Genomic DNA, 23,043 nt, shown 5'->3' on the forward strand with positions numbered 1-23,043 from the left:
TTGACCTTCCCCTTAACTTTTAGGAGTCACAAGAGTGTAACTTGGTGGCATTAAACTCCACATAATTACTAGACAATAAATTTTATTACAGTAAAATCTAACTTGTACAGGGCTTTATCAACTGAAAATGCCTATTAACTGCCTCTTCCACAAGACAATGACACTTTATAGTCAAAATAATGAAAAAAGATTCCAAGATCTAAGAAGTATTTTGTAGCACGGCATTTTTCTGCTGAAGGAGCCATCTCCTTGAAGATAATCAGATCAACTCAGCTCATTTTCAAACTCAGAAACTGAGGCTCAAGAGATAAGTGACTCCCCAAAGGGCACAGAGCCATTAGAGGCAAAGCTTTACCCCAAGCCCTTTTTTATTTACTCCAATGCTGATACTCCTTCTGCTAACCCATCTTGGCAAGTCGTTCATTCAGAATATTGAAATATTCTACACATAGAGGTAATTATAGCTTATGGTTACTTTACTAAGATAGTTATTTGTCCTAATATGCACACCTCATAGAATTTCTCCATCAGAAGAGAATCAAGTGGAGCAGGAATTCACTTACTTATTTTCAAGTTAGAAATCTAATAAACATTTTTTGAAACACAAAAATTCAATGAGAATATATCTGGATAAGTTACCATAGACAGCTGTGGTAAAGCTCTTGCTGGTGCCTTGAACTTTTCTTTGCTGGCTGATTTCTCCTGTGTGAAAAATATGAGGGGAAAAAAGTGTTTACTCTGTTAGTGCTAAAATTGATTCACTAAACCAAATTTTACAGAAAGACTATTTAAAAAGTACGTATTATCCAACATATTCAAAGATATACTTTACTGCTTTTAAAATTCTCAGGTTTGTCTCAGAATTATTTTCTTTAGAGCAAGAAAATAAAGGAAAATTATATTCAGCAATATTTATCAGAAAGCTTTAAAAAGTATGCAAAACCTTTTATGTATCACATCTTCTAAGAAGTTATCTGACCCTGGTTAGTGTCAAGGGCTTATACAACTTTACCTCTCCTCTCTATCACTAAAATATTTGTCCTTATTGACAGAACAAAATGGTCCACTTCCTAAGATGAATATGTGTTCAGGTTAATGCACCCTCCATAGCCATAAATAACACTTGTACTTTTTAGCATTAACTTACAGAGAAAAGTGTTGCTATCTCTTTTGTAGCAGAGAAAAATTCTATGGTAGGAGTTTCATCTAGGTGAGAGGAAACATTTGTTGAGTTGAAAATGTCAATTTTGGGTAAGGTGTGGTGGCTCACGCCTATAATCCCAGCACTTTGGGAGGCCGAGGTGAGTGGATCACTTGAGGTCAGGAGTTCGAAACCAGTCTGGCCAACATGGTGAAACCCTGTCTCTACTAAAAATACAAAAATGAGCCAGGCGTGGTGGCGCATACCTATAGTCCCAGCTACTTCAGAGGTTGAGGCAAGAGAATCACTTGAACCTGGGATGCAGAGGTTGGAATGAGCCAAGATTGCACCACCACACTCTAACCTGGGCAACAGAGTGAGTTCCTATCTCAAAAAAAAAAAAAAAAAAAAAAAGAAAGAAAGAAAGAAAGAAAGAAAGAAAGAAAGAAAGAAAAAAGAAAACAAAATGACAATTTTGATCCATAAAGCAGATAATATGAGTTGTGCTTTTGGCCCGTTGTCAACTTATTGCCTCTCAGCTCCAAATCTACCCTTTTCGCCCCCTTTTGGGAAATCTGACGGAACCCTAAAATGTTTCTCCTTTGATAACCAGCATAATATGATGAAGGGTACTAAAGGGTTACAGTAAGAGGAAGCAGCTTTCTTCCTGGTTCCAGTGCTTTTTCTCATGGCTCCCATGGTGTGGCTGCCAGCAGTCAGCATCCTCATCCGTGGGCACCTTCCCTGCCTGTGGTGCGAGGCTGACCCAGAGGCATACACCTGCCAGCAAGTTTCACTGGCATCCTGGTGGGTGATGTGAAAGTTGTCAGGTTCAAAATGGAGTCACTGTGTCAAACCTGACAAAATGGAGCCAGAAAAGTCACAAAGAGAGGGTTCTCATATACAATTTGCCTGAACAGAAGCTATCACAAGGACAGCTAGTAGCAGAAGGACAGCTAGCTGCATATACAAGAACAATTGCCCGATACACTGTCTCATAAGCCCAATCCAAAACTGCAAGGGCCTAACTATCACTCCAAGATCACAAGTTCTACCTAGGAACTACTGACACTCACCAATCAAAACTTGCCAGCTCTTGTGAGTGTACTTCCATCTAGGACAGGATGTGGAGCAGAGTATTCTAATAAAGTTTCAAAAAGAAAAAGTGTGGAAGCTAAGCCTTAAAGCACAGCTGGATCTCCACAGAGAAGAACAGCAAAAAGCTTATCGAAGTCAGAGGGTGCATCAAGAATTGGAGTCTAAATGTCAATGGCAGGCTTTGAGGCTGTGTTGGAGTGGATGGGGAAGGTAATCCATTCCCTAATTCAACAACGGTTTACCAGCTCCTACCATGTGCTGGGCTCTACTTAAGATACTTAGTCTATAGCCGTGGAAAGGACTAAGTCCCTCCGCTTATGGAGTACACATTCTAGAGCAGGTACAGACAGTTATTTCAGAACAGATCCATAATGTAACCTCAGAAAGTAGTATGTACAATGAATAATAATAAAACAGTGTGAAAGGATAGAGAGGGAAGGAGTGGAAAAGTGCTAGGTTAGACGGAGTTGTGAGAGCCTCTCTGCAAAGGTTATGTTTGAGTAGGAACCTGAATAAAAGGTAAGGGAAGAACAAACTAGAGCTAGACAAGTGGGTGCTGTTATATTATGGAGGACATGGGTTTTGGGACTTGACTGGCCAGGCTGGCAATAGAGAGCCATTGCAGTCTCTTTTTAGGGTGACCTTTAGTCTCAGTTTGCTGAAGACAGGCCCAGTTTACACCTTCAGTCTCAGTTTGCCCAAGCATAACTAGTAGAACTTTCACTCTCAATGGCATCTCAGTTTAGATGATAAATTATATTGCTATCCTGTTTATGATGCAGAGACACACAAAAGGCTATTTCATAAATGGTTCTGATGATAGGAACAGGATACATGAGAAGCAGGGGACTAGAGTCAGCAGTGAGGCTAGTTTAGCAGCTTTTTAAGAATGACACAGGCAACAGGAGACATGGGCCTGGATTTACAGAAAATGTTTGTAACAAAAGGTCACCTCTACCTCTCTAAGGCATTGCTCTGATCATACTGCTCTCCTGTTCAGAAACGTTTTCAAGCCCCCTATTGAAGTAGGCACAACTCTTCTTGGTTTCTAATACCCTCCTCAATATACTCCAAACTATTTTCCAGCCTCTCTTAGCTACTTTGTAGCCACATGATTTGTGTGGCCAGTGAAATGTAAGCACAACAGGAAACACAGTTAAGAGCTAAAGGGACAGGCAGTTAAGAGCTGGTGTGCCTCCTCCATCACTATCTCACATCCATGGAGCCCATGTGTTCCCACTGGCATAGCTATAAGATGGAGCACTACCTGACCCCTGTCAGACTTCATGTGAGCAAGGCCTAATCTTTGTTGGGTTAAGTCTCTGAGATTTCAACTTCCGTTTGTTTTGTCAGCTAGTATTAATTACCCTATCAGAGCCACCAATAGGTTCCAAAATATCTCCCCACTAAAATCAAGCCCTTTCTTTAAGACCAAAATCAAAAAAGTTTACATTTCATTTCTTAACTCCAACTGTAAGTACTCTCCTTTGAAGATACATAGCATTCTTTATTGTTTAAACTATTTTTGGTCGGACATGATGGCTCACTGGTCCAAAAGCACAAAAGTAGACAATATAAAGAAAAGAAATGGGTAGGAAGTCATATATCAGGAAGCAGGGCAGATTCTAGCAAGCTAGAAACCACACACCTGGGTAGGGATTTAACAAGTACTATTGGGCTCATGCCTGTAATCCCAGCACTTTGGGAGGCCGAGGCAGGTGGATTACCTGAGGTCAGGAGCTAAGACCAGCCTAGGCAACATGGTGAAACCCTGTCTCTACCAAAAATACAAAAATTAGCTGGGCGTGGTGACCCATGCCTGTGGTCCCAGCTACTGGTAAGGCTCACGTAAGCCCAGGAGATGGAGGCTACAGTGAGCCATGATCACACAACTGCACTCCAGCCTGGACAACACAGCAAGACCCTGTCTCAAAAAAAAATTACAAAATGGTTAACCATGCCCTAAGAAAAGGATAACTAAAGATAAAAGAAAGGAAAGGAAAAGAAAGGAAAGAGTGCAATGAGCTTCAGACAGTACTTTTTGAAATACAAGCACCAGATTAGGGGAATGTTTCATTCATATACAATGCTGTAACCCAAATGTTTCTGGTTTCTACAATTGCCATTGGGCTACACAACGGGAAGGGAAATATGAGCACAACATTTTCAAGCTAACAGGTGCAATAGGTGTCCTCAGAGTTGAAGCCTTCCCTTTGGGGAGAATAAAGGTGTGGCAAAGGCCTGAGAAGAATGCAGTTATAGATGACAGAGAGGAACGGCTCTGGGATATCTAGTCTAAGTGCCTTGGAATTTTCACATCAGGGACAGAGGTAATCTGAATGACATCTATTGTACTGGAGTCACTACAAATATCCAAAACACCCTATGTAACCCAAGCCTCCTATACAACCACCTCATCACTGCCACCACCCTGACTTTTTAAGATCTCTGCATCGTCCATTCTGTTACTGAGCTATTTCTCCAAGTCTCATCACCACTCTAGGTGAAGAAAGGTAGTGAGGACTTTAATGTTTCCTTCTTACATTGCAGGGCAGAATATGTATCTCAGAACATTTTACAAATAGTGCTTCTCTAGCTAACCAAGACAAAGAGCCACACATGTGTCAGAAAATCATCTGGCAAAATGATGCCTCACATCCTGCTGGCCTCACCTTGGATTCCAGATATGGCTGCAGTAAACAGTTCTGTACTAACTTCTCATACCAAGAAAATATCTTTTGCAGCCGGGCACAGTGCTTCATGCTTGTAATCCCAGCACTTTGGGAGGCCGAGGGGGGTGGATTACCTGAGGTCAGGAGTTCGAGACCAGCCTGGCCAACATGGTGAAACCCCGTCTCTACTAAAAATACAAAAATTAGCCAGGCGTGGTGGCATACGCCTATAATCCCAGCTACTCGGGAGGCTGAGGTAGGAGAATTGCTTGAGCCCGGGAGGTGGAGGTTGCAGTGAGCCGAGATCATGCCACTGCACTCCAGCCTGGCCGAGAGAGTGAGACTCTGTCTGAAAAAAAAAAAGAAAGAAAAAAGAAAATGTCTTTTCCGTTCTGCAGTGGAATCCTCTAATGCTATAGTATGGGACTCTAGGAAGAGCCCACTCTGCTCACACACATAAGCAACCAGACAGGATGGGAGTCAACATCCCCAGGAACAATCTTTCACCAATACAGGATGAAAGATGACAGATAAATGCTATTCCTTGACCCTCCTCAGGTGATCAATTCCAGGAAGCATTCTATAAGCTCAAAAGTCATGGCAGGACATACCAGTTGCCTACTGATAGCCCATGGTTGTATGGCTTTTCCTTCTTCCTAGTTTTACTCTCCTCAATCTCTTATTATTGCTTCTCAAATACACTACGTGCCCACAAGCCCTTGTTTCAGATACCTCGTGCACAGGAAAATAGGCTAGGAAAACATGTAAGTCAGTGCTCTTTCATTTCCATCTGCCCTTTCATTGTTCAACTCTAATCTTGTTCCATAAAAGATTGAAGACTCATGGAAGGGATATGAATGAGGTGTGCAGAAAGGGTGAGAATCAGGTCACCAGATCACAGGGGCTGAGAGCCACCAGTGCCAGTTTCAACTACAGCATTCACCTCTAGAAGCCTGAAGGTCTATAATGAAAATCACTCTACGTCTTAATTACTGCTGGAGAACTTATACCCACACTCCACATCTTAATTACTGCTGCAGAACTTATACCCAGGAACAAACTTTAATATTTAAATAAAAATTTTTTAATGAATGAATGTTTTTAAATATCTCTTAAAAAAACTAATTTCTTTTAAAAGACATAAAACTCAAAGGATACGGAATGAAAATTACAAGAGCCAGTCAAATATGAGCACAATATAAGGTTTTAAATCAGCCAACAAAAGCATTTTAGACAATTACATGCCTTACATTATTCAACTCAGCCACTGAATATTTACTCAGCAAGTACATTTAAATTTAACACACCAAAAAAACCTAATACCATTTTTTTCAATTTTAAAATTTGTCAAATTTTTTAAAAGAGAAAATATCTATTATTTCAGATTTACTTATAAACTAGAAACAAGATAAATACTTATTTGCAGAACTAAGAAAAAGCTTTGATTCTATTTTGTAGAAACTTTTGGTAATCTTGGTATTGTCAATACGAATAGGTACACAATTAAAACATGTGCTTTGAAATGTCCAAGATCATACACTTAAAATTTTCATCCACGTTTATTTCAAAATATTAGTAATCATCTCTGCAAAAAGCAGTCCAGATTCCATTACACAGTTTATGCTGAGCTCTTAAAATATGTTTCAAAACAAATAATATTTGAATTGAAACTCCACTTAAACTCAACTGTAGAAGTTATAATAGTTTAACTCAACAGCATTAAACTCAACATACCTAGACAGCAAATTTTATTCTGTAAAATCTAACCTGTACCCAACCATTCTGTACATACTTGAAAATTACCGCCTATAGTTATTTTATTGATATTATTCTTCCTAAGCTATGTATTTCATAGAATTTCTCCATCAGAAAAGAATCAAATGGAATTTAAAATTGTATAAAATTTAAAATCAGAAATTCAGTAACTTACTTTCAAGTTTGAAAAGTAGTAAACAAACATTATTATAAAAGAATAGAGTATGATGGTATATTGGTAAATTACCATAGACAGCTGTGGTAGAAATCTTACTGGTATCTTGGATTTTTCTTTGCTGGACGATTTATCCTATATGAAAAACATGAAAAAACAAAACTGTTTACTCCATTAATGCTAAAATTGATTCACTCAACAAAATTTTACAGTGTTTATTATGAGCACACATCATCCAAAATATTCTAAAACATATTGTACAAATGGCATGATCTTGTATACAGAAAATCTTAAATAATTCATCAAAAAATATTAAAACTAGTCAATGAGTTCTTGTATCTAGCTAGGTTGCAGGACACAAGATCAATGCACAAAAGTCAAGTGAATTTAGGATGTGCCAGGAGGGCAATGCATCCCAATTCCACAGGGAGAGGGCATGGAAGTTCTGCACCCAGGACCCTCCCAGGCCTCTCCTCATGTGTCTCTTCATGTGGTTTTTCCTGATGTGTATCCCTTATAATAAAACAGTAATCATAAGTATTTTAAAAATCAATTGTATTTAATACAAAATTGAAATTAAGAGATGATTCCATTTACAACTGCAGGAAATGGAATAAAAGACTTAAGAATATGTTTAACAAAAGAAGTGTAAGACCTATATAATGAAGCCATAAAACATTATTGAAAAAAATTAAAGTTCTTAATAAATAAAAGGACAACCCATATTCATGGATTGGGAGACTAATATTGTTAAGATGCAATACATCCTGAAAATATTCTACAGATTGAACACAATCCCTATCAAAATCCCAGCTTCCTTTTTTGTAGAAATTAACACATTGATCATAAAATTAACATGGAAATGTATCAAGAAGAATCAGTCTTGAAAAAGAAGAACAAATTTGGCAGACTCACAGTTTCAGATTTTATGACTTACTACAAAACTACAGTAATAAAGACTGCATTGTTCTAGCATAAGGATAAACAGAAATCAAGGAAATAGAATTAGGAGTTCAGAAATAAACCCAAACATTTACGGGCAATTGATTTTTCATGAGGGTTCCAAGACAATTTAATGGGGAATTGGGCATTTCTTCTGGGAGTCTGTCTGAATCTAATTTATTCAAAATTTACTTGGCCCCACCTCCCTTCTCTATAACTAAAACTTCATTTTTTTTTTTCCTAGAATGGTCTACTTCCTAAGGTGAGTATGTATTCTGGTTTTTCTCCCCCGGCAAGTTGCCGTAAGCAACATTTGAACCTCTTAGCAGTAACCTTAAGAGAAAAGTGCTAATCTCCTTTGCAGTAGAGAATAATTCCATGGTAGAAGTTTCATCTAGCTGAGAGGAAGCATTTGTGGAAAATGACAATCTGATCTATAAAGCAGATAACATGAGTTGTGCTTCTGGCCAGTTGTCAATTTACTGCCTCTCAGCTCCAAATTTGCCTTTTTTGCCCTCCTTTGGGATATGTAACAGGACATTATAACATTTCTCCTTTGATAACCAGCATATTGTCATGGGTGCCAAGAAGCACTGTAAGAGGAAGAGGCTTTCTTTCTGATTTCAGTGTTTTTTCTCATAGCTCCCATGGTGTGGCTGCCAGCAGTCAGCATCCTTGTCAATGTATGGTGTGAGGCTGACTCAGAGGCAGACACCCTCCAGCAAGTTTCACCAGCATCCCTGTGGGCAGTTTTCTACAAGTTTCACTTACATCACAGAGGGAAGACTTCCTTTCAAACTTTCAGGATCCCAGCAGGTGGTTTTCACCTCCTAGCGCAGACCTGCATCTCCTCAGCAAATGTTTTTTCCATCCACTGGGCCACAGTCACACTTTCTCCCACAAGGTCTTAAATCTAAAGGCTTTGGGAAAGGGATGGCTCTTCTCTTTGAGCAGGGAGTCTCTTCCCTTAACATTCTGGTTAATATTAAAACTATGTTTCTGGCAGGGCACAGTAGCTCACGCCTGTAATCCCAGCTCTTTGGGAGGCCAAGGCGGGCAGATCACGAGGTCAGGAGATCGAGATCATCCTGGCTAACACAGTGAAACCCTGTCTGTACTAAAGATACCAAAAAAAAAAAAAAAAAAAAAATTAGCCAGGCATGGTGGCGGGCGCCTGTAGTCCCAGCTACTCAGGAGTCTGAGGCAGGAAAATGGTGTGAACCCAGGAGGGGGAACTCGCAGTGGGCCAAAATTGTGCCACTGCACTCCAGCCTGGGCGACAGAGAGAGACTCCATCTCAAAACAAACAAACAAACAAACAACAACGAAAACTATGTTTCCATTCAATAAAGAGAGGTGGCTTGGAGCAGACTATTCAAAAAAACACTTCACTCACGGTCTGTCCATTATCCCCTAAACTCTCTTTTCCAAAATAATGAGGTTATTTTCAATGTACATGTCCTCCCTTCACAGATAATCTCTCTTTTCTCTCTCAGTCTAAAGATTTTCTGCTTATCTCTGGTGTCGTTTCCCCTATAAAAGCCGGGGTGGTATTTACTTTTATTTCTATTACTTGGCTTTTACTACATTTTTCACTACAACATCTTCCAAGTTTGTTCCCTGAGCACTCTCCCTTAGACCTAGAGGGAGTGGCTGCTCCTTACATCTGCTACTCCTCTCTTCTTTAGAGCTGTGCTGTCCTATGCACTAGATCCCTATAGCTACTGATCACTTGAAATGTGGCCCTTCTGAAGTGAGCTGTGTTGAAATGTAGATTATGAAGACTTACCACAAAAAAAAAAAAAAAAAAAAAACATGCAAATTATTCCATTATATTAGTTTGCTAGGGCTCCCATAACAAAGTACAGAGACTGGGTGACTTAACAGAAATACGTTTTCTCAAAGTTTGAGATCCAGGTGTCAACAGGGTTGGTGCTTTCTGAGATCTCACTCTTTGTCAAGATGGCCATCTTTTCCCTATGTCTTCATATCATCTTCCGTCTGTCATGTCAAATTTCTTTTTTTATAAGGATACCAGTCATTTTGGATTAGAGTCTACATCACAAGCTCAGTTTAACTTCATCATCTCTCTAAGGGCTCTATATACAAATACAGTCATATTCTGACATACAGCAGGTAAAAATTTCAACGTATGAATTGGGGGGACACCATTTAACCCATAATACTCATTATTAATTATTTACATTGGTTACGGTACACTTTATATTTATTTCATTGAATGCCAAGTGTTGTTCTAGGACATCTACATCTCATTTAATTTTCTTAAAAACTCTACAAAATAAGTAGTGTTGTACCACTTTTGTGCCTATTGTATAGATGAGGACTTCATTTATAATGTAGTCTCTGCTCTCACAAAACAAACATTCTGGTTAATATTAAAACTATGTTTCCATTCAATAAAGAGAGATAGCTTGGAGCAGAGTATTCAAAAAACACTCCACTCACGGTCTGTCATTATCCCCCAAACTCTCTTTTCCAAAGTAATGAGGTTTATTTTCAATGTACATGTCCTCCATTCATAGATAATCTCTCTTTTCTTTCTCTGTCTAAAGATTTTCTGCATATCTCTGGTGTTGTTTCCCCTATAAAGGAGGAGGTGGTATTTACTTTTATTTCTATTACTTGGCCTTTAATACATTTTTTCACTCAACTACTAAAGGACATTGTTTTTGCAGCAGCAATTTGAAATTCTCTCTCTCTCTAATGTGCCTTTTGTTCTCTATTATTTTCACTAGTATGCAAACATGTTAAAATCCCATCTGAAAAAGTATCAGCCTTAATCCTACATTCCCCCTAGCAATTGCCCAATTTTTCTGCTCCCAATTTCTCCAGAATGTTCTCCAGTGAAGTATTCAATCCTTGCACACCACTCTCATCAAGAGGTCTGATTACCTCCACAATGCCAAGTCCTGTGGTAAATTCTCAGGCCTCCCTTTACTCAATCTTTTAACAGTACTTTGACACAGTTGATCACTGTCTCCTTCTTGAATACTGTCTTCACTCAATTTCCAGAATGATTATATTTTTTATGCTCTTCCTAACTTCCTAATGAACACTTTCAGATTTTTCATTGCCAATTCCTTCTCATTTTTTTAAGTTCATTTTTTAATTTACAAATAAAAATTGTATACATTTATGGTATACAATGTGGTGTTTTGATATACATATAAATCATAGAATGGCTAAGTCAAGCTAATTAACATGTGCATTACCTCACATACTTACTTTTTGTGGTATGAGCATTTAAAATCTACTCTAATAGCAATTTTCAAGGATATATTTTTATGAAATCTAGTCATCATGATGTATAATAGACCTCTTGATCTTATTTCTCCTGTTCCTTCTCATTTTCTGATCTTCATGTGACAGATATCCCTCAGTTCTCAGGTATGTTTCCTTTCTAATTGACCCGAACAGTCCAAATATTTTAAATATTATCCATATACTGGAATCTCCCAAATTTATCTCCCCAGGATTAACCTTTATCTTAAGGTCCCCATTCCTATATTTGATTTTTGCTATCTCCACTCAGAGGTCAAACAGACACCTCTAACTTAACATGTCCAAAATATTGCTTGATCAATAAATTCCCACAAACCCTACCAGAACTTCCCCATATTTTATTAAACACAGTAAATGGCATCACCATTAACACCATTATTTAAGCTAAAATCCCTGGTACCATCCTTGATTCCTCCCTTTTTCTCATATCATACATTTAATTCATTAGCAAACCCTCTGAGCTTTATCTACAATATATATCCTGGATCTAACATCTCACAATATCCATTATTATTATAACCATGGTCTAAGGAACTGGAAAGAAAGTGGAGAGTGGAAAGAGAGATCAGGTGGAGAAAAAGAAAGAATGGGGGATGAAGAAGGAAAGGAGACAGAATCTTGATTATATCCTGTACCTGTTACATACCTGAATCTATTCTGATGTCCATTCTCTTAGACTTCCCAGTTCAGCAAACCAAAAAAAAAAAAAAAATCTGTTTTATTTTTTGGAGTTTGAGTTCCACTGTACTTACTTACAATAAAAAAAAAAGCTTCTACTCTTGGTCATCAGTCTCAATGACTTAAAAATATACATGTGACTAAATCTACCTAACAGCCCAGTCTCTTAGTTGCTTAACCTCCTCATCTGTAACCTTGTCTTGCGCTTCATCTCTGCCAACCACTTTCATGGCAACCCCTCTAGGATCTTATCATTAAATATGACAGCTCTTGTGAAATCTTGATTTTAAAACATTCTTTTCTCTGATCACCACATCCTTTGCTCCCAGCAAGTATGATCTGACGCCCTCCTATATTTCTTTGTTTTGACTGAGACCTCTAATATCAAAGCTCCTCCTCAGTATCTATGTCCCTCTTATCTTCTCTTCCTCCTTGCCCAGTTTGGATTCTACAGTCCACAGTCACAACTACACCCTATCAAATACCCTCAACTCCCTCTGGTACATACTTAACTAAACCATAATCCCATTGGAATTCAACTACTTACCTTCTCTATGCTTGTACCCAAGTAGGTATATATTGCTCGAGGAAAATCACATCTCCAGTCCCACTGGATTCACTTTAAGTGCATGATTACTAATCTCTGACATTCAAAACTTTTGAGATTTTCTAATACATTTGGTGTCCTAAGTTTTGTAATGACCTATATCTCCAGAGTTTCTCACACATCATCATTTTAATACTTGAGAATGCCTCCATCTCCCTGTAACTAAGTCTACAGACCTACTTATGATCACACCTTTATTGTTCTTCTATCCTTCATCTACAAGCAGTTGGGGACACCATCGCACCTACGATCACAGACCAATCCCTCCATCTCCTTTCACTTTATTGAAGACAGTGCTTTTCTGATAATCCCTTCTTCCTTGAATTAGCAAGGCCTCCCTTTACACTACAGAACTCCCATCAACATTCAAATAAAGAATGTTCATTTTTATTTTTGTTTTTATGTTACATTTAATCAGCATCTGCTGTTAATGGCAGCATGGTTTGGTTTTTGTTTTTTGTTTGTTTGTTTGACGCAGAGTCTCATTCTGTCACCCAGGCTGGAATGCAGTGGCGTAATCTCGGCTCGCTGCCATCTCCACTACCTGGGTTCAAGCCATTCTCCTGCCTCACCCTCCCGAGCAGCTAGGATTACAGGCATGTGCCACCACACCGGCTAACTTTTGTATTTTGAGTAGAGATGGGGTTTCGGTATGTTGGCCAGGCTGGTCTCAAACTGCTGACCTCAGGTGATCTGCCTGCTTCAGCCTCCCAAAGTGCTGGGATTACAGGCATGAGTCACTGCACCTGACCAGTTTGGTTCTTTTTAGACACTTTCCTCCTAGGATCTACAGTTTGCTTCTATTATCCACTACAGAAGGCCTGTGCTAATACTGCGATTGGATCGTTAATTCTTGCCATCATGTGACCTGCTGCCACTAGAACTGCAGAATGTTTCTAACTAGTTCAACACATTGGGTATCAGGGAGCAGCTTCCTCTGACTCCCAGGTTGCAGGAATTTCTTAATTCTGGAGATGTTGCCGATTCCTGTTTAAAATGCCTTCAGCAGAGGGAAATGAGAAAGAACAGAAGCACTGAGTTCTTCTACCATTAAAACAGCTTCTAACAGTTGTATGTCTGCCCAATTGAATTTGTTGCCAACGAGAAGATCCTCTCCATGTTCTTTCAAAATCTTTTCAAAGATGGCCAAGTACCGAGTTTTAGCTTTCTTCATGACTGAGCAAGGTTCTCCTCTTTTTCCTCAGTGGACCAGTGCCATCATCATCATCAGGTCCAGGGTGCCCTCAGCACACATGTTGATCCCGACTCTCTCCTTCAGGTCCTTCCCACAGATATTGTACTTAGCAGCAAGGTAGCTGAGGATGGCTGTAGTCAGTGTCAGCATCATTCCATCAATTTCAAGCAAAGGCACTTGGCCAAAAAGCAGGCGTCTATCCTTCTGCAACTTTTCATATTATTATCTTGTTTCAATAAATTCTTCTTCAAACTCTATTCCGGCGGCAGCCAGCAGCCAGAGGACTGACTCCATCCTGCCCCTGACACCAAAGTAGTTGAGCTTGGGTTTGGCTGCCATGACTCCTGGCTCAGGGTTTTCTGTTCAGCTATCTGGAAGCTCCAAGAATGTTTATTTTTAAAAATAAAAGAGGCCAGGTGTGGTGGCTCATGCCTGTAATCGCAGCACTTTGGGAGGCTGAGGCAGGCGGATCCTAAGGTCAGTAGTTTGAGACCAGCCTGGCCAATATGGTGAACCCCCATCTCTACTAAAAATACAAAACTTAGCTGAGCATAGTGGCAGGCACCTGTAGTCCCAGCTACTCAAGAGGCTGAGGCAGGAGAATGGCGTGAACCCAGCAGGTGGAGGATGCAGTGAGCCAAGATCGCACCACTGCACTCTAGCCTGGGTGACAGCGAGATTCCATCTCAAAATAATATAAATAATAAAAAAATAAATAAAAAGAAAAGGAAAACCTTGATTGTGCTTTCCGCTCCAATTATCACCTAATTAATTTATCTGTTTCCTGTACCAAGATTGTCTGTGCACACTATCTATATTTACTCACGTCTCATTCTCTTCAAAATTAGGAAATATTTCAAACATACAGAAAATAATATCATGAACACTTGCGTATCTTCAACCCAATTCTTTGCCATCCTGTAATTTTGTGTTTATCATTCTTAAGTAAATTTTTACTACACTTATTACTACATATGATTGTCAAACAACATAAGATATTGTTACTGCATGATTTTTAATTTTATATAAATGCCATCACACACAATTTGTATCCTTCTGCAACATGCTATTTTTTAATATTACGTTTTTGAAATTTATCCCCATTAATACACATTTCTCAATCATTTTCACAGCTGTATAGTACTCTGTGAGCATAGTACAATGCATCCATTCCATTCCCTAGTGAATGAACATTTAACTTATTTCCTATGTTTCTCTATTACAAAAAATGTCTCAGCAAACTCCTTGGGCACGTATGTTAGTACAAACACACAATTCTTAGGCATGTATCTCATATATACACATATATGTGTGTGTGTATATATAACATAAATATATATGTGCATCTCTGTTTTTGTCCCTTTAATTCCATCTGTTTATTATCTGTAAAAAAAAAAAAAAAAAAACCAATTGCTATATTGCCTAACTTACTATGATTCCTGATAGGTCTTGAAATCCGTAGGGCAATTCCCTCCACTTTACTGTTCTTAAAAATTATCATAAACAATCTTGATCTTTTCCTACCATGTGAAATTTAGGATCTACATTGCATAAACTTTTTAGGACAATGACAGGAACACATTGAATACTGAGTCTTCTCTCTTTTGAACACAATATATTTCTTTACTTATTCAGATTCTGGGAGCATATCCTTCAGAAACATTTTGTAGTAGTCTTCATAAGGGTGTCATATGTCTTTTTTAGATTTATTCTTAGGTATAAATATTTTAAATGAAAATTTCATCTTAGGACCTCAACAACTGTTAATCCAACTGATTTATGGACAGGGAACTGTCTATGAAGACTGCATCCATTTATAATAATGTCTGTGATGGTTGTACTCTGCCTCAGATCAAGTCTTTACCCTCTTCTTCCTGCTCTGTGCCTGAGAGGTTGAATTCTACAGATGGACATCATCTGAGCCCTCAGTTCTCTGACTTCTGATAGGGATTAACCAAAAAAGTCACCAGGAGGAGACTGAAGAGCAGGAGGACAGAAAGTTGAGGATATTTGCTTCCCAGTCTTTCCTATTCTCTGTAGTTCTGATAGTGGCTGAATTCTTCCAGACCTCAGCTCCTGTCAGGAAGCTATCATTCAAAGTATCTAGCACTCATCAGGGTCTGAGAATAATGTTCAGTTTCAATGACCAATCAGGCATAACCACGGTAATGGCATCCTACTGTCCTACTGCTGTTAATCCTTGAGTGTCTCTTTATCCCTCGTGGTTCCCTTAACCTTACCGACACCTCTACAAATGGTCTTTTTATAATTGTTCTTCAGTTAAGTCCTTTTGAGTATGCCATCTGTCTTCCATTAGGATCCTGACTAATATAATTTTACATTCTAACTTAAAATTGCTAAAGAGTCTAGGTCTTCCTTAAATAGTCTGGCTTTGCATTTTGTTTTTACTTCGCTGATTTTCACCTACTTGACTACTGGAAGAGATGTCATAAACCTGGTATAGCTCAAATATTAACTATCCTGATCAAATGACTAGAATCTATAAATGTGTCTGGTTAAACCAACAAAAACCTCTCAAAATTTAGTAGCACTGATTTAAATATAGTTGTCAATTGTCGCATGTTTGAGTTGTTAAAGTTATCACTATGCTGTTGGTCTCATATCTAACTTGTTTCATTCTGTCCCCTTTTTAAGCAATGACACTTTAAAAACATGATGAAGGAAAACGGAATGAGCATGACATCGTATAAACACAAATTACTTGATTCCATAACTAGAAAAAGTGCTGGGGTAGAAAAAGACCGACAGCTTTTTCCTCTTTTCTGCCCACAATCTGTAGTGTATCTGTGGGGAGCTTCCCAGTCTTTGGATATTTGTGCTTTTAAACCTCTGAAAGTTTTTCAACTGATACTAAAAATGCCTTTTAAAGTTTTAACTCATTTTAAAAATGAAATGAGCAATTGGAAAAGATTTATATTTCTTCTAAATACCTAATTTAAAAGCCCAGACTGCTATTCCTAAAAAATTCCATGTCACTCTCAACCTTCCACTAATGAGATGAATATGTTAAAATCTCCTTCAGCAAATATGATTTTACCACCTGCTCACTTTCTCAAACTGAATGAATATACAAGTAAATGTCACATAAAAAATGGCATTTCCAAAAGTTTAATCCATTCTGTTTGTTTTAGGTTAAAATATAAAAACTTTCATCCTTCCAAAGGAAAACTACACTCTAAATTAGCATAAATGAAAATCTCAAGATTAGTTTTTAAATTACAAATCAACCAAAACAGTGATAGAGGGCCCTCTGCTGTTCAAAAATAGTAAGTGGAAAATGGAAATCATGACCATTCTTTTAAGATCCCGCTGCCTCTTCAATTAATCACAACCTTTCAGGAGGGGGAGTGAGAGACTGGGGTGTCATTTCCCAACATTACTTTTATAAAGATGAAGTAAAATTTAGAACTTAACGGCTGATTGGTTTTTAGTGGATATTTTTTAGTCGTAGATGGGTAAGTTAGGGGAATTGTGAAAAATAGCCATTGAGAAATACCATTGGAAACGTGATAGAAGTGTATTTTAAACTCTAACAACGTAGGATATGGTTCAAGATCTGACCAAAGACTAAATTTGGGCAAGAAGCAAAGAAGCTGCTCAATATATAATAATGGTGATGATAACAAATGTTATTTTTAAAATCTGATCACATTAATATCACGTAGAAAAAAATTACTAGTAAGAGGTATTAAACAATTGCTCAGTGTTTTTGGTTACTTGTATCTGAATTCTTTGTTTTTTGCTTGCTCATTTACTCTTTTATTATTAATACCAATACTAATTATACTTTAGCATATGAATCAAATTGTCCATTTCTCAATTCTTAAGTTACACTTATTTTTTTTTTAAAAAAAGGCTCAAACCAAATTTTCTTGGGCATTTCAGGTATTAATTACTTGATTAATTAACCAATTAGGATCTTCACATAATTCTGTGAGTAATGTACAACTCAATGGATAGGAGACTAAATCCATCTTAATACTGTTTCCACAGTAAATTCTACTACCGAAAAAAGCATTATAAAGCAATTAAAAAGAAATAATTATCGTTTAATATTGTTTAAAAGCTAAATGAAATTTGCAGGCTTAAAAACAACTGCTTTTCTTCCACGAGGTTTATAGGGTCTTTTTCCTTATTCATCACTACGTAGAAAGCTAGGGTTGTTTTCTAGTTAGCCAGAATAATGCCCACGCTTAATATCTTCTCATTCTGTGCTGATATTAAGACGATTGGCCATCGTTCTGCCTTTCTTTCTGTTAGTTGCTCTTAAGTCAATGAAGAAAGAATTCTTATACAGAAGAAAAAGGAAAGAGAAAGAAAAAAGAGAAAGAAAAAAGAGAAAGAAAAGCAGCTACTGCAAAATACATCTTTTATCACATACTATGGAATATCATCTTAAGAAGTGCCATTTGTCACTTACCAAGGCCTTTCATGTATAGTATAATACTGTTATGGTATGGGATGGTATCTTATTTGAAATTGACAACAACCTCAGAAAGAAGAAAAGTTGTTCTGGTGTCTGGTGTTTTCCCCCGCTCTGCATAAGAGGTGGGAGAATTAAGGTTTAGAAAGACTAGGAGATTTGCCCAAAGTCACACGGCTAGGAATTGGCTTCGATTCCCACTCTAGAACCCAAACCCGCGGCAACTCCTCGCAGAGCCGCCTCTCACCCAAGCAGACCTCTATTAGCATTCTGGGGGTGCTCTGGGCTGTGGCTCCCCCTGCTGGCGCGCCACTGGGCTGCTAGGTTTGGTTGTTAAAAAAAAACGACGACCAAGGGCGAATAGCTGGGAAAGGAACGTCTAAGGGCATTCGCGGAAAGCGCTCAGAAACCCAGGCCGTAAGTGGAGTGAAGGAAGCTGTACACCGCGGAGTCACAGCTGGGGAGTTCGGTGGGCAGGACGGGCTTCTACCACTTCTGAAACGCCTGAGAAGCGTCGCGGCGGCGGCGAGCCTGGCAAAGAGCAGCCCTCTCACCTGCTCGCTGCTCATGGCTGTGAGGACGCGCTGGCCTCACCGGCGCTTCTGGGTCGCTCCTGCCGCAGAATCCCTAGAACGATAGAGGCGGCGCCCCGGGACCTGCCGGCGGTCTCAGCTCTCTCCGCGCCAGGGCCGTCCAGCGTCCCGGCAGTGTTTGTTGCTAAGCAACAGGCCGGCGCAGGTTCCATTTCCGGTTATCTGTTGCTTCTGGGGCTGGACCCGGAAGCTGGCGCGCGCTCCCGCAAAAGGAGCTTTCCGGGATGCCTCTGTTAGGGTGGTGAGGTCTAAGGTGTCCGTTGAACAACCAAGGACACTGGGTGGGTCCCTCCAGTATCCTCTGATTACTGAAGTAGAGCCTCACACTTCCGCACGCTCCTTCTAACTGAGCTGGGTGCCCGGGACCGCTGCCTTAACCCCTCAGAGGTCTCCGAGAAACACTGGAATGAAATGATTACAAATTTCCTTGCTAATGTGGGCGAGTGGAATAATGCGAACAAAGCATGCAAAGGCAGGAGCCAGTAAACACCTTTCGTCATTCATGTGCTTCCAACCCCTGTGCTGTTGACTCTTCCCACACTCTAGAAAACTATCCTTTGGAAGAATACCAGTAATTCTTCCAACAATTCTTGAAACCAACATTCACAGATGGTTTACTACATGAAAAGTGGTGTGCTAAGCCCAAATGTGACCAAGACGTAATTCTTTAGCCACAGGCTAGGGGGGTGTCCAAGCAAGCACTTAGCATGTAGTGGAGACGGTGCTAGGAATGGCAGTCCTCAGGTAGAACATAAAGCACCAGCTAATTTTCTTACGGAGGGTATGGAAGGGATGTGGAAGCTGAAATGTGAAGGAAGAAGAAATGCCAGGCGAAGAATACCAGGCAAAAAGCAGGTCACATACAAAGACCTGGGACAAGACAGCATAGCTATTGGAAGTAGTGAAAATGGTTCTGAAAAGTTGATGAGTAGGTTTGGGTAAAGGGGATTGGAGCCAGTCTAGAGATGAAGCTGAGGTGATAAGCAGGTGGTAGATCTTAAAGGACCCTATAAAAGGGCAGGAGTTTGGATGTCAAAAGCGACCTCCACTGAAAAGTTTTATTCTAAGAAATGGCAGAATTCCATCCTGAAATTAACGAGGAACCTCAAGTGGTCATAAATAGCCAAAACAGTCTTGAAATTAAAGGACAAAGTTGGAGTACTCACACTTCTTGATTTCAGAACTTACTACAAAACTATAGTGACCTTAACAATTTATTTTCAACAATGATGCTGGGAAAACTAAATGTCCATATGCGGAAGAAATGCAGTTGGACCTTTACCTAAAATCATCATATACAAAATTATCTCAAAATTGATCAAAGATGTAACTGTAAGGTCTTAAACTATAAAACTCTTAGAAGAAAACTTAGAAGAACCGCTTCACGACATTGGATTTGGCAGTGATTTCTTGGACATGACACCAAAATGACAAGGGAAAAATAGACGATTCGGTTCCATCAGCATAAAAAACCTTTGTGCATCAAAGAATACTCTCATCAGTAAAAAGACAGTCCACACAGGCCAGGTGCGGTGGCTCACGCCTGTAATCCCAGAACTTTGAAAGGCGGAGGCGGGTGGATCACCAGGTCAGGAGATCGAGACCATTCTGCCTAACACGGTGAAACCCCATCTCTATTAAAAATACAAAAAAAAAAAAAAAAAAAATTAGCCAGGCGCGGTGGCGGGCACCTGTAGTTCCAGCTACTCAGGAGGCTGAGGCAGGAGAATGGCCTGAACCCGGGAGGGGGAGGTTCCAGTGAGCTGAGATTGTGCCACTGCATTCCAGCCTGGGCAATAGAGTGAGACTCCATCTCAAAAAAAAAAAAAAAGAATCCACAGAATGGAAGCAAATATTTGTAAATCTGATGAAGGATTAATGTACAGAATATTAACAAGTGTTAATGAGGATGTAGAGAAATTGGAACTCTTGTGCACCACTGGTGAGAATGTAAAATGGTGCAGCTGGTATGGAAAACGGTATGGCAGTTCCTCCAAAAATTAAAATAGAAATACCTTATGATCCAACAATTCCACTTCTGGTACAAACCCAAAGAAGTGAAAGCTGGGACACAAACATATATATATGCTCATATTTATAGCACCATTATACACAATAGTCAAAAGGTGAAGCAACCCAAATGTCCCTTGATAGACAAATGCATAAACAAAATGTAACATATATATTCAGCCTTTTTAAAAGGATGAAAATTCTGACACATTGCCACATCTCTACATCTGCTACAACATGGATAAAACTTGAAGACATTATGACAACTGAAATTGGCCAGTCACAAAAGAAAAAAGATACTGTATGATTCCACTCATCTGAGATAGGTAGAGTAACCAAATGTATAAAGAAAGAAATTAGAATGGTGGTTGCCAGGGACTGGAAGAGGGAGGGCCAAGAAAGGGAATGAGGGAATTAATGTTTAATGGGTACAGAGTTTCAATTATGCAAGATGAAAAAAAATTTGAAGATGAATGGTGGTGATGGTTGCACCACAATGTGAATGGACTTCATGCCGCTGAATCGTACACTTGACCATGATTAGAATGGTAAATTTTATGTTATTATGTTTTACCATAATTTTAGAAATTTGTTATAAATATCCTTAAAATAAGAGAAAAACTGAAGCCAAAAATAAAGAAGGAAAAATGACAGGACCATATTCCCGTTTTACAGAAATCACCCTAATATCAGCATGGTAGAAGGATAGGAGGTAGGTGGGACTGGCGGTAACAGAGAGACCTGTTAGAAGACTATTACAAGAGTACAGGGAGGGATGAGGATGGCTGGAACTGAGCCAATGACAGTAGGAATGGAGCAGATACATTCAAGAGATATGCGGGAAATGACTTCATTAAGAAGTAGAGGTTTATGGTAAAAGTAGGTTGAGGATCATTTTACTGCTTTGGATACCTGAATGGATGGTGGTATTATTCACTGAGTAAGAAAAAGGAGAAGAATAAACAGGCTTTACAGAGAAAGTGATGAGTCCAGCATTGGGCACGTTGAGTGTGAGATAGCTATAGGACATGGAAGTGTGTATATGGCTGGTAGACATTGCACATATTGGTCAGAGTTCAGAAGATAATTCCTGGGCTAAGGACATGGATCTGAGGCTAACATATAAATGACATCTGAATCCATGAACATACATGAAATGGTTTGAGGAGTGTGTAGGGACAGAAGAGCAAGGAACCTAGTAAGGAAAAAACTAAAACCTAAACACTACCAATCTTTATGAACTGGATAGAGGGGGATCCTGCAAAGAAAACTGAGAACAAGTTAGCTAGACATAACAGGGAACTCAGAGTATAGAATCATAGAAACCAAGAAAAACAGTATTTCAGGAAAAAGAATATAGAGAACAGTATCAAAAGCTTCTGACAATATGTAATCTAAGGATTTAAAAGTATCCATTGGATAGAGTGCCAAATAAGTCATTGGTGAACGTGGCAAAGGAGTTTCAGTACAATGCAGTGGGAGGATTTGGGGCCAGATTCCAGAGGCTGAAGAGTGAAAGGAGGGAGACCACCAGAATAGACAATCTTCAGAAAGTTTAGGTTATGAACAAGAGAGAGAGACTGGGGACTGAAAGGATTCAGGGAGAGAGGCACTATATTTTTTCAAATAGGAAAATTTTGTTTGTGTTTAAATGCAAACAGGAAGGGAGAAGATGAAGATAGAGAAAAAAGTAAAAGGAGATAGGATTAATTTCAGACGGAGAGATCTTGTAAGAACACTTCGTAAAAGGAAGGAGGAGGAAGGATGAGTGGAAATATGGGTGTTTAAAGCTTGCTTGTGTGTAGTTGGGGACATTCCTCCCCCCCCCAAAAAAATGAATTTTATTTTCTCTGCGGTATAGAAAGCAAAATCACCTTCCAAGAATGAAAGGAAAGGTAGGAGGCAGAGGATGGTCAAAAATTTGAGGAGGAAGAAGTTTCAATAACTATGTGGCAGAAATGGAGAGAGAACAAAAGTGATTAAAGAAATAGAGGAAAAGTTCAGCTGAAATTGAAGCCTCTGAGTCAGCGACAATCCACTTGGCTCTGCACCTCTCTCCAAAGGTCTTCAACAGACCAGACTCAGGTTCAGAGAAGACAAACACACAGTGTCTTTCCCAGGCTGGTATAACAGGAGAACAGAGCAAGAGAATGAAGAATCTGGTAAGAGTGAAGTTGAAATAAAAAATCACAGAAACTAAAATAATGAGTAGAGGAAGAAAGGACTGTTAAATATGGAGAAAGGGAATGGAATGGAGAGGGTCTCAGAGAGGGTGACATAGTGGGAGAAACTAACTCTCAAAACACAAAGTGAAGGAGTAAGGGTATTGTCTCTGTGATTTCAGAAGTGGAGCAATTCCAGGTGTTGAGAATGTCCCCAGTGTGCCCACAGAAGTGGGGACTGAAGTGAAGGACTTTGTCATGGAAGGTC

General features: G+C 39.2%; 1 protein-coding gene across 1 annotated transcript in view; it reads right to left on the reverse strand.

The window, feature by feature from the left end:
* Positions 1 to 18,704, reverse strand: part of DNAH7 (dynein axonemal heavy chain 7) — a 358,505-nt gene extending 339,801 nt beyond the window's left edge. Inside the window, exons 1-3 of the mRNA XM_023217897.2 lie at positions 18,565 to 18,704; positions 6,914 to 6,976; positions 640 to 702 (exon numbers count right to left, since the gene is read on the reverse strand). Coding sequence (XP_023073665.1) covers positions 640 to 702; positions 6,914 to 6,976; positions 18,565 to 18,579 — 141 coding nt within the window. The 5' untranslated portion in view covers positions 18,580 to 18,704. The remainder of the gene's footprint in view (positions 1 to 639; positions 703 to 6,913; positions 6,977 to 18,564) is intronic.
* Positions 18,705 to 23,043: the final 4,339 nt, after the last annotated feature.

Source organism: Piliocolobus tephrosceles, chromosome 11 (assembly GCF_002776525.5).
Source record: "Piliocolobus tephrosceles isolate RC106 chromosome 11, ASM277652v3, whole genome shotgun sequence".
Taxonomy (NCBI): Eukaryota; Metazoa; Chordata; class Mammalia; order Primates; family Cercopithecidae; genus Piliocolobus; species Piliocolobus tephrosceles.